Source organism: Lathyrus oleraceus, chromosome 1, assembly GCF_024323335.1.
Source record: "Lathyrus oleraceus cultivar Zhongwan6 chromosome 1, CAAS_Psat_ZW6_1.0, whole genome shotgun sequence".
NCBI lineage: Eukaryota > Viridiplantae > Streptophyta > Magnoliopsida > Fabales > Fabaceae > Lathyrus > Lathyrus oleraceus.
This window is the reverse complement of record NC_066579.1, coordinates 132,242,441-132,254,671: the sequence shown is the minus strand read 5'-3', so window position 1 is coordinate 132,254,671 and position 12,231 is coordinate 132,242,441. Positions and strand designations below refer to the sequence as shown.

General features: G+C 35.2%; 4 protein-coding genes across 4 annotated transcripts; 2 read left to right on the top strand and 2 right to left on the bottom strand.

The window, feature by feature from the left end:
- LOC127122047 (uncharacterized) lies at positions 1-503 on the top strand. Its single transcript, XM_051052459.1, has 2 exons — positions 1-148; positions 228-503. Exons 1-2 carry the CDS (start codon positions 8-10, stop codon positions 501-503), a joined length of 417 nt encoding a protein of 138 aa, XP_050908416.1. The 5' UTR covers positions 1-7.
- Positions 504-985: 482 nt separating this feature from the next.
- LOC127095625 (threonine synthase, chloroplastic) lies at positions 986-1,576 on the bottom strand (the record flags this gene model as incomplete). The annotated part of the gene is made up of 1 exon (XM_051034294.1): positions 986-1,576. A coding segment is annotated over one exon (591 nt), but the record flags the coding sequence as incomplete, so codon positions are not given.
- Positions 1,577-2,128: 552 nt separating this feature from the next.
- LOC127095617 (cyclic nucleotide-gated ion channel 17) lies at positions 2,129-5,494 on the bottom strand. The gene is made up of 6 exons (XM_051034288.1): positions 5,405-5,494; positions 3,559-3,711; positions 3,361-3,446; positions 3,218-3,302; positions 3,037-3,080; positions 2,129-2,959 (listed from the first exon to the last, which is right to left on the bottom strand). Exons 1-6 carry the CDS (start codon positions 5,492-5,494, stop codon positions 2,224-2,226), a joined length of 1,194 nt encoding a protein of 397 aa, XP_050890245.1. The 3' UTR covers positions 2,129-2,223.
- Positions 5,495-6,450: 956 nt separating this feature from the next.
- On the top strand, positions 6,451-9,788 carry LOC127122041 (cyclic dof factor 2). The gene is made up of 2 exons (XM_051052453.1): positions 6,451-6,815; positions 7,914-9,788. Exons 1-2 carry the CDS (start codon positions 6,612-6,614, stop codon positions 9,210-9,212), a joined length of 1,503 nt encoding a protein of 500 aa, XP_050908410.1. The 5' UTR covers positions 6,451-6,611; the 3' UTR covers positions 9,213-9,788.
- Positions 9,789-12,231: the final 2,443 nt, after the last annotated feature.

Below are 12,231 nucleotides of genomic sequence, written 5' to 3'. Positions count from 1 at the left end.
CTGGGTTATGGGTGGCAGCAAGGCATCTTCCACGAGTGAAGTTGGAAACGGCTTACCAAGATGTGGATGCAATGAAACCATGAAGTTGTTCGTCTCCAAGTCAATTGAAAACCCCGGTCGCAAATTTTGGAAATGCAGGAATTATATGGTGAGCAATTTTGAAGCATTTTATTATTTTGAGTTTGATTTCGAAATTAATTGTTGGTGGTGTTTGTCTCAAATTGCAGAATGGGTGCGGTTTATTTTTGTGGGATGATTTGGTCAGTGAGTTTGCAGTGAAAGAAACCAATCCGTCCGGATGCCGCCAATGTGAAGTCAACAAGGCTTATTTGATTGAATTTGCTAAAGAGATTGTTGAGGAGATAGATTGCAGAGTCGGAAAGCTTAACAAGTTAGAAAAACTGAAGAAAAAGATTGCAATGGAAAAGAGGAAAAATTTATGGTTAATGTTTGTAATTGGTCTGTCATGGATGTTGATAGCAGCTATGGTTAAGTTAGTCTAATGAGTCTGTCATGTAATTGTTATGTCATTAGTGTTTTTCAGCAATGTAATGAGTCTGTCATTGTTGTAAGATTAGTGCACAGATATCTGAGTGAGTATTGTTGTAGATAAGTAGCTCCAGTGAAGTATAATGTTCTGTCAAGGGAAAACAAGTTGTTCTGTTCTGCTTCTAAGTACATGTTTGGATTAACTGTGATCTAATCTAGGTGCAAAATCACAGTGCAATTGAAATTTCTGCAAATGCTGTAGGAGGACTATTTTAGTTAGATTTTATAACATGGAAATAATGTATATAGTTGCAAATGCTTCAAGAATTTTCTAACCTAATAGAGTAATCCTTTGAGACGAGTTCTTTCTTTATAAATAACAAAATTGTATATAGTTGCTTGATAGTACCAACATTTAGCTTAAACCATCAGGATAAGAAGCAGGAAAATTGTTTTATGGGGCATTGATCTATATAATAAAACCAGCAGTGTCAACCTAATGATACTTGGGTGCCTTGCTCTGCAAATACTTGGACAAAACATCCATAACAGATCCAAAATCAGTGTGAGGGCAAGTAAACATTCCAGTCGAATCAGCCTGAGCCATAACATCCATCAATTCTTCCTCAGTAGCCTCCTCAACGATACCATTACAGTTCTTCAAAGCATGAACAGCTCTATCAATAGAAACAGGATCCCCAATCTGAATAGCAGATGCAAAAGTTGTCTGTGCTCTAACTGGCTTAAACTCTTTCCAACCCGACTTAAAATACAAATACAAAGGATTTGCATTTGCAGCTTGAGCACAAACAAGCCTTGGAATTCTATCCACAAGACCTAACTCTTTACACATCTGAAACCCTTTATAAAAAGCATAAATATTCCCAAGATTCCCACCAGGTACAATAACCCAATCAGGTACCTGCCAATCAAACTGCTGCAAAATCTCAATAGCAGCAGTTTTCTGTCCTTCAAGCCTCAAACTGTTCAGAGAATTAGCCAAATAAATAGGCAATTCAGCAGTTACTTCACGAATCAACTGCATACACCCATCAAAATCAGTATCAATGCTAAGAACAAACGCATATGTTTGTTACATTAGAATTGATCATCACAGTAAGTGCATATGTTTGTTACAATTGATTTAGTCATTAGTGAATGAGATTTTCATAACTGACCCAACTTGTTTTTATAGTTTTGACCACTCACTATTATGATTAAGAAGGGCTTGGCCCATTTCTTTGGACAAATATGTCTGTCATGATAATATAGTTTACCAATCACAGACCTAAAAGGAAATAGTAGCTTACCAATAACAACAGTATATCATTTTTTTATCCCCTCATAATCAACACTTTAATCTGAATGTAATGAAAAAGTTCAGGATAATACTTTAAGCCATTAAATCAAGTAATCTTCAAAGTGCCACCAAAAGTTCATTACAAGACAGAAACATAAAGTAAGCACACCAAATCTCCAAAGACATGAACAAAAAGTATAAACATTATAACAATAGAGCAGTGTGATATACATGTGGTATGGTATGTCAAGAAACTCTAATATACAAGAGATCAAACATTTTTTTGAAGATATACAAGTTTACAGCGCCACCAACTATGTTAAATGCGACCGTTCATATTCAGACTAGGAGCAATGCATTTAATTCTTGAAGATTATATGGAACTGTTGCAATATCAGTTGAAATGTCAGTTACTTAACATTGCAGTATTGAGCTTAATCGTCTTCATGCTCTACTGAGAAATCTGGCTCTTCGGGTTTTTGCAACTTGAGCATCTCTACATCCTTGATCTTCTGAACCCCTTTCCTTGTGTTTGCAGCAAATCTTGAAGCCAATATAGTGACACCAAGATTCTGTTTTACTTGTGCTGTGTTACCGCGCTCTTCTTTCTCGTGTTCCATACGATTTCTTGCTTGTTCATCGATGAAGGACTTGTATTCTCTCAGGCTGAGGCTATTTGCCAAGACTCTCTTCTTAAACCGGCGCCAAGCGACCTGAATGAAACAAGCAGCCCATGTCCTCCAATGGTAAGAGTAGAAACGGAACGTATGCTGCAACTTCTTGCTGTGAAGACGTCGAAACTGATTTGCCACGAATTTAAGATCTTCTGCTCTAAGTTCAAAGGCTTCAAATTCAACAAGGGCTTTAACTGTTCTTGTAGAAGAAGGCAAGTTGAGAGTAGATTTCGGAAGCAATGCCCAAGCAAGTAACTCTTCTCCACAGAAATCACCAGGCCTTAAGGTAATAGAGTTAAAGAAACCAGTTCTGCCACCATTTGTGGTTGAGCTTTCGAGTTTCCCTCTGATGATAAAAAGCATCTCGGTAACTGGATCTCCTTCTCGGACAATGTATGTGCCTTGAGTACTCAAAGATGACACCAATCGCTCGGACAATGTATGTGCCTCACAGTAATAGATTGCAAATATGTCTGCATTGATCCAAACATGCTTGCTTATGTACACATATAACAGTTCAAAAAATTGAAATGTTTCAATGCATTATTTTAAAGATTTAGAAACTCCAATTACCTGCATGTTACCATAATAGTTGGAACAGGCATATCAGTTGGAGGCTGTGGATCAGTTGGAACAGGCACATTTGTTGGAACAGTCATATCAGTTGCAGTTGAAGTTATTCTAAAAAAAATCATTTGAACTCAATGACTTTGCACATTAACTTTATTCTATATTACTGTGTTTAAAAACTGACCTCAAGAGATTGATCAAGTTTTCCAGCCAATGCCATTAGTAAGGTAGTTTTCCCACAGCTAGGTGGACCCAGAAGAAGAGTAAGCCTGCATGAATACCGAATTCATGTGAATATGAGTGCATCCTTGTAAAATGTTCACTTACCTTGCCGGCTTTATGATGCCACTGACATCTTTAAGAATGCCCAATTTGGTTTCTTGAGAACTGCATGATATAGTCTTCACTAAATCCTGTTTGAATCACAAGTTAGTTCTGTTTGCTTGTACAAATAAGATGAGGCAGTGATAAATGTAGGTTGTGGTGCATATAAATAGAAAGAGAGATTGAAGGAAGCATACTTACTGAAAATAAGCTAGAAAAAGAATTCCATAGAGTAGGAAGTGGCTTCCCTTGAACAACCTCACATTCTGCTTCTACATTCAGGTTCTTGTACCTTACCTCCACACTAGGTAACTTCACATTCACTCTGAAAACAAACCAATCTATCAGCCAATTCTTCAAAATAATCCACTAATATAAACTGAAAAGATAACCCCCTTCCTTCTTTTAACTGAGTGCCATAAATGTAACAAAAGTGCTTATCATATAAGTGCTTATGTATAAGCTATTTCTATAACAACAGTTACAAGTTATTCCGAAGAATTTATTATGGAAATAAGCTAAAAACAGCTGGTGCACATGTCAGAAGCTATTTTCATAAGCTCTCTCAAACAGTCTCGTAAGTGTTTATGTGAGTAAATAAGCTCGAATAAGTCAATCAATCTATAGTACAAAATCTACTCAACTCCAGAATTGGATGCCAAAAATATCATAATCAGTTGTGAATACTCCACTCAAACAAAATGTCAACCCTAATTTGTTAGTAAAACAAAAACAACTTATTTTGCAGCATGATCTCGTTAATCTGTCTTCATCTTCGTCTTCACTGCGGTCGTCTTTCTCGTTTGCTTCGTTCCCTGCATTCTTCTTCTTCGTCTTCGTCTTCCCCTGGAAATTTCGTCTTCGTCTTCCCTGCTATGTTCAGAACCCTAATTTTCTAAGGGGGTATTTGAAATTAAAAAGTGTAAAATGACACATAATCACTTTAACAAAATTAAAAATATGCCAGGTGTAGGACCTCTTATTAGATTCCATGCCACCTGGATATTAGGGGGTTCTATGAAGGAATCTACATAACATAAGGGGGGGTTTACAAAAAATATTTTTACAGGGGGGTAATCCTAAACTCGCTAACATTACAAGGGGGAAAAGTGTATTTAACCCAAAAATAAATTGAATGCATCACAATGATCAGTGTGAAATAAACTTCTCAGAAACATATAGATTTTGAAATAAAATTTGATCAGTTAAAAGGCTCATATTGATTCAAATGCGACCGAAAAAGTAGTAAAAAAAATAAAACGAGCATGACAGGTTAAACCACGGGAAACATAAATTAATAAAACTGATGTCTGCAAACTCAATTTTGACATTTTTCTCCCGCTAATTCGATGTACAGTTGAGAAACGGTTTGATCGATTTGTTTGTAGATCCGAAAAATTATTTTGGTTGACATTTTAAACGCTATGCGAAACAAAATGTATGTTGTGATGAGTAAAAAATGTAGATCTCTTGTGAATGCATTGAATTACTAATCGACTAATTATGAATAGACAATCAGATGCAACATAATAAACTCTTGGATCGTTTGCCTTTGATTCTTAATCATAATCAAAATTTTACAAATATTCAGATGACGGTAATACTCTTGATTGTTATCCTCTGGACCTCTGAAACATAATAAAAATGGAATGAACAATGCATTGAGATTGATAAATCAACCCTTTCGACTTCTTAATCAATAGATGGTTGAATGAATGTCGTAAAGACCAGATAAAAGACCATACCTCATAACTTTTTATCTAAATCCCGATGAATGCGTTTTGACTGATGTAGTGCATGGTAAAATGAGATGATTATGCTATGTTGATGCGAATAAAAAATTCAGGGTAAAATTTAGGGTATGATAATAGTTACCTACTATTATATCTGATATAACGAACCACGTTGTTTCATGCCAAGAAACATGGATTTGTTATAGTTGTCTCCCATATATAATGTATCCACTAAAAGATCTCTAAGTACATTTTCAACCATATATTGCTTAACTATTTGAATTTATTGACTAACTTGCACGTTGGATGCTAACCTTGCAGATTTTCTTCTCTACTTTTATCTCGTCAAAGAGGATCCTCCCCCATATAATAGTACAAATTAGTTTCACAATCTCAGCTATCATTTATGGTTCTTTGAACGGTATAATGTGTGTAAGATTAGTGGGAATATCTAATTTCCCACCTTTGTTTAGAACTTGTCAATCAACTTTGTGATTTAATTACAAGGAATATTCAATCATAGATTTTCTATGTTTTTGTGGTTTAGTTACATTTTTGGTCATCTTATTTTTCATCATTCATATTTCAATTTCAAATTTAAACAGTTTTGTTTTTTTTTCTAATTTTCTTGCATTGAAAATTAATAGCGTATTAATTTTTTAATGAACTACAAATTATATTTTTTATCTATAAGTTTTAAATAAAAAATTATTTTGATTTTTTTCTCACATTTTCGTGCAAAAAATTGATGAGAGGCCCATAACATATAACTTATAATTTTTAATTTGTCACATTTGTGAAATGACACATTATTTAAAAATGAATATATAATAATTTAAATAATAAATTTTAAATTATAAATTATAAAAAATAATTAAAATTATTTAAATTTAAAATATAAAAATTAATTTTACAAATACGTAAAACAAAGATCAAAACTATAATTAAACATGTTTTATTTATAATTTCACTATTTTTTTATCCTAAAAAGTTTTAGCATGAAATGTATACCCACTATATATTAGAAAGTGCTAAAAGCCATTTTTTTTATTTAAAAAATCGAGTTGTAATTGAGGAACAAACTTAACCTTCAATTGAAATAATCATATGAAAACAAAATGGGACTGAATGAATGATGAGTGTCCATGAGTTTATCTCTATCTTGCCACTAAATCTGTTGAAAAAGTACTGACTGAATTAAAGTGGAAAAGCTATGTGTCATTCATTCATATATGTGAAATTTAGCTATTCCCAAAAGAAAGAGTGAAAAAGTGAGAAAGAGAAACATCTTTTCAAAGCCACAAAACAACTTGTGGCTCAAATTCATTGTTGCATCTGATGTAGCAACTTTTTGTAATGACAAAAGGAGCACACAATTTAACCACACAACTTACAATGTGTCACTTTCTCTCTCTATCTAAACTTTCTCTCTCTACAGCTTTTTTCCAAAAAACAAAATATATGCTATTTTAGTTTTATCCAAAAAATTAAAAATTAAAAAGAAACAAAAAAAAGTGAAAAATGTTGGAAGCTAGAGACCCTGCGATCAAGCTTTTTGGGAAGACGATTCCGGTGCCGGAGATCTCTTCTGGATCCGGTGACTCCACCGGTGCTCCGGATTCATCTTCCGGTGATGTTGTTGATGAAGGTATCATTCAGAACCATGCTTCTTCCATTAACTCTTCAAATACAAACATGGATGAAGAAGAGCGAGAAATTGATGAGGTATGAAGAAATTTTTGATTTTGAGAGTGACCCTTTATTTGAAATGTGAAAATATTTAGTGGGTTGGTGTTAGTTTCTTAGTTTTGTGACATTGAAGATTCTGTTGACTTGCTCTGTTATCTTGTTTGTGTCAAGGGTTTAGTGTTTTTCGGTTGGGATTTAATGTTTATTGGATCTGTATTGTTGATTTGTTTGTTTCAATTTTGAAATTTCTAGTTAGGTGATGTTTTGTTTCAATTTTGAAATTTCTAGTTAGGTTTGTTAGGGTTTTCAATTTTCATGCTGTTTTTTACTTGATGCTGTTGAAGTTTCTGATGGCTTAAGCTTGAATATTAAATGGTTAGTAGGTTAAGTATATTGGATAAATTCTAGAGGTGCTTGATTTTATTAGCATTTTCTGAGAAATTACTTTGTGAGCATAGTTATTGGGAAAAACCCTAGTAAAACGGTCTGATACTGCGAAAACGTCAGCGACGAAACGGTATTGGAAGGTGTCGATACTGATATAGTTATTCACCGTTTATGTGATAAATAACAAATTGTGATTAATTCACACTGCGATGACCACAATTAGTGTCGCACCCCCTGGACTGACCGAAATTGCAAAAGCCTTTACGTGACCGCGACCGTTATTCAAAACCTTGACCCTAGTTTAAGTTAGTCTTAGAACCTAAATGGTATTATCAGAGTCTATCTTAGATTCGTATATTAAGTAAAGGGGGATAATCTACGCACCGAGTCTCATTATGGATTAACTGGAGCTTATAATCTCAAGTTCATTTTTTGCAAATTGTTTGCTTTGTCTTCTAAAACCTCTTTTTGTTGTGTTTAACATGGACAACTACGGGCTTCAATCTAATGCTTCCTTTCTATGTCTGAATACTTTCTATGATAGAGTATTTCAATTTTTCCAAATGAATAAAGATAAGATTTAAGAACTTCTGTTTCTGCTTTTGTTTTCTTGTTCGTTGTACTCTTGTTTAGAGTCAATTATCAGTTAACCTTTAGTTTTTCATAATATAATGCATTGTTTGTACTTTGTACCATTTATTTTTTGGTCAAAAATGTCGTACTAATTAAAAGTTTTCGTGAATTCAGGACACAATGGAAGAGGAACCGGCCGAGTATAAGAAGGAAAAAGATGAAGCTCTAACCCAATTATCAGAAAAGAACGCCGATATAAACACTGCTTCAAGGTTAGTGGAAGAATCTATTAACCTCTCTGCCGAGGAGGAGCAAAAGAGTAAAGAAGAACAAGGCGAGAGTTCACAAGATAAGACACTGAAAAAGCCAGACAAAATACTTCCTTGCCCCCGATGTAATAGCATGGACACGAAATTCTGCTACTACAATAACTACAATGTCAATCAGCCGCGTCATTTCTGTAAGAACTGTCAAAGATACTGGACTGCCGGTGGAGCCATGAGAAACGTGCCTGTTGGTGCCGGTCGCAGGAAGAACAAGAATCCCGGTTCTCAGTATCGTCAGATAACTGTCCCGGAAGTGGCAGTTCAGAATTCTCAATCCAAATTGGCGAATGCAGTCCATCATCCTTCCTTGAACTGTAACGGAACAGTCTTTACGTTCGGGACTGATTCACCCTTGTGTGAATCAATGGAATCTGCGTTGAACCTTGCTGATAAAGGAATTAGCATTTCCCCGAAAAACGGATTCATTAGACCTGAAGAACTGAGAATCCATGTTCCCTTTACTGGTGAAGAAATGCGCAATGATGATTCCAATAAATCTTCTGATGGATCAACGACCCCGACAGAAAAGGTAACTTCCAGCAATTCTCTAGAACAAGTTATGCCGAATTGTCAAAGCTTCCCACCTCAAGTTCCCTACTACCCGGGTGCCCCTTGGCTTTTTCCGTGGAATCCAGCTCAATGGAGCTCTCAAGTACAACCACCGCCTGCTTTTTTCCCACAAGGATTCGCGGTGCCACTCTATCCTCCACCAGCTTATTGGGGTTTTACTGTGCCCGGTGCATGGAACAATCCATGGCTAGCGCAACAATCGTCGCCAAATAGTGCATCCCTTAACTCGGGTCCTAACTCGCCAACCTTAGGTAAGCATTCAAGGGAAGAAAGCACGGTCAAATCGAACGACGCAGCAGGTGGTTCTGACGAAGGAATTGATAAAGAAGAAAAGTCCCTTTGGGTTCCCAAAACATTGAGGATTGATGACTTAGGAGAAGCAGAAAAAAGCTCTATATTGACAACTCTAGGGATTAAAAACAATAAGACAGACTTGATTCGCGGGGGAGGAGGACTTTTCAAAGCATTTGCGTCAAAGGGTGACGAAAAAGACGGCATGCAAAACTCAAACTCACCAGTTTTGCAGGCCAATCCAGCAGCATTGTCTAGGTCAATTAGCTTCCGCGAGACCTCATAATTATGTATCTTGTAAGTTTGTTTTTATTTAATATACGCAGCAAATGAGCCAATTGACACGGTAGCTATGAAACACCGACAGGACACTGTCATCGACATTTGAGAAAACATCTCTATTGGTGTCATGCAAGTGTCGAACATCGGTCACATGCCAATCTGAAGTTTCGGTACTACGTAGCACAATGGCGTTCTACAGCTCTTGAAGAAGTTACACGATCTAAAATCACGTTGGCTCTCGTTTTTCTTCTTGTTAATGTTGATCAATGGAAGGAATTAAGATGGTTCTTCCCCGCATTCGCTTTACGGAGATGATTCGAGTCTTCTCTTTGCAGAGTAGTTTCACCCCCTTAGGTGGCGGAGGCTATGCAATTTTTGATTCTTCCCTCTCATTTAGATTGCTTTCTTAGTTCATGTACATATATGTGACATAGTGAGACATAGTTATCTATCTTCCTAGATCTTAGATGTATGTAAATAAGATTGAGAGTTCAAAGTGAACATTTTTGTTTTTTGATATATTGTTTCACTATTATGATTTTTGTGTAATAAGATGGAAATATTTTATCGTTTTGAATAACTCTGCATGTGTTTGGCATCTCAAGTGCTAGTATTTGATTGGTAGTTTAATTTTCTTGTTGACTTTAAAACAAAGCTTATCTAGTTGAAGATGACATCACATACTTACAAAAAGTCCAAATCCTATCAAGATATCAATTTCTAATTGCTTCAATCATTCATCATAAACAATTAAATTCAGTATTAGTATTACCATTCCACTCCTCATATTCATAATCCAACTATGCTATAGACATGTTCTAAGAAAACAACATTATTTACCATTATTATAGTACAAATTTTGAAACTCCATTTTTAAAGCATTTTCAAAAGCTTTCTTTACAACTAGTCATAGGGGTACGAATCTTTATTAGGAGTTTTAGCACTCATGAAACTTTCGAAGTTGTTCTTCTCTTAGTATTCTCTCTTTTATGTTTGTTAGAAAAACATTGTCAATATACAAACTTTGTGGAAACACATGATACTTCTAATGTGACAAGCCTAACATCCACACATGACAAACAAATAGAAAATTAGGTTCTTTTATTAAAAAAATTAAAAGAGGATCCTATGTAGTTTCCACGTTTTCAAAATTAGAATCATATCTACGAACATGTATCACCACCATCCAAAATTTCAAATATAACACATTCTACATTCCAAAATCACACACACATAAATTACACGAATTAATAACCCTACCAAAAGTTAGTAAGAATTACAAATATGAATCTAACTTTTATTATATATATATATATATATATATATATATATATATATATATATATATATATATATATATATATATATATATATATATATATATATATATATATATATATATATATATATATATATATATATATGTTAAAATCCATGTATCATGCTTTGCATCAGACTAATTAATGAGAATCAAGTCTTCAGCCTCTTTGTCCGAGGTTGACTATTTATACTCCTCGAATGCTCTGTCAGCATGTTAGATTGCATCAGTCAGAAGTATGATATGTTGGTTTTAGGCTTGCCTGCTTGACTTGGCCCATTAAGCTGAACAAGCTTGATCTTTCCCCATGGGACAAATTAAAATCGGAGCGGCTATGTCGAGTCTAGGTTGGGTCTAGTCCAACTTATCAAATAGTTTCTTACGCACGAGGCTTGTAAGGGCGAGATGCTTTAAGTGAGAGATCGGATTGTACACAATCCTTCAAGCATGAGGTTTATAAGAAAAAACTGATGTATGCCTATGTAAGGGCGATGCGTCTAGTCTTTTGTAAGGGCGAGATGTCTAATCTTTTGTAAGGGTCAGATGTCTAATCTTCTATGAGGGTGAGATGTTTAGTCTTGTGGTGTTGTCACTTGTAGTTGAGACCGATTTTGTTGTGGTTATTTTCCTTTCTCTTGATCTTTCTATTTTCAATAGGGTTTAGCTTTGGTTAGCCCTAGTTATTGCTAAGTGCCTCAAGACTTCTATAAAAACCAGGTTCATCATTAACCTCTACATCATGTACTCTTCAATAGAATCCTTATGTGTTATTTGCTCAGTCCTCTTCATCCTTTCTCGTTCTTCAATTTTGAAAAATCATAAGTAATACCTCGACCCATTTTACATTTTATTTATCCTTTTATTAGTTATGATGTTTATTCGGGAGTGTGATTCATTAGAGAGAACCATATAACCCCAAGCCGTTTTGGAGAAATATGAGTTATGAAATCAATGCTTGCCAGCTTTGAAACATGGAACAAGAAAAGTGGATATGAATTTTGTGGATAGGGATGTGTGCGGTTTTTTTATATATATTTTGTCTAGCGATGGTGACACTAATTTGGTGTTTTCTTCCCCGTACTCTGTCATATTCAATACAGAACTCTCTTCTTTTCCCTCGAGTTCCTTATGTGAGGAAGTCCTGAGTTTGGATTCCATTTGTCTTAAAAATGACTATGTGGAGGCTTTTTGAGTGAGTATGGAGTTGTCTAAAATTGATAAAGAGGTCAATGTAATCTTGGAGCCTTGTGTTCGAAGTGTGAGAGTTTTCATGTGGCGACCTCCTGGGATAGATAATGAGTATTTCAATGTTTACATTGATGTATTTGAAGAATTTGGTGTTCTTTTCCCTTCATCCTCTTTGAACTTGAAGTGTTGTGGATACTCAATGCCACCCCTCTTAGTTACATCTAAGTAGCTGAGCATTTATCCGAGGTTTTTAGATCCTTTATTAGGGTTCAATCTTACACCCACAACCGAGATCTTCTTTTCTTTTTATGGCACAAAAGGTGTGGCTCGGGGTGGATGGGTTTCTATGAGCGATATCCCAGGGAGAGCTCTCCTTTCCTCATACACCTCTAACTACAAGAATTTGAAGAATAAGTTCATTAGGATTAGAGATAGAAGCTAGTGCTCATAGGCTATCTGTGGGGAAATGGGTGGTATAAGTTTCCCATATACTTGACAGATGAACCATTCTCCATCA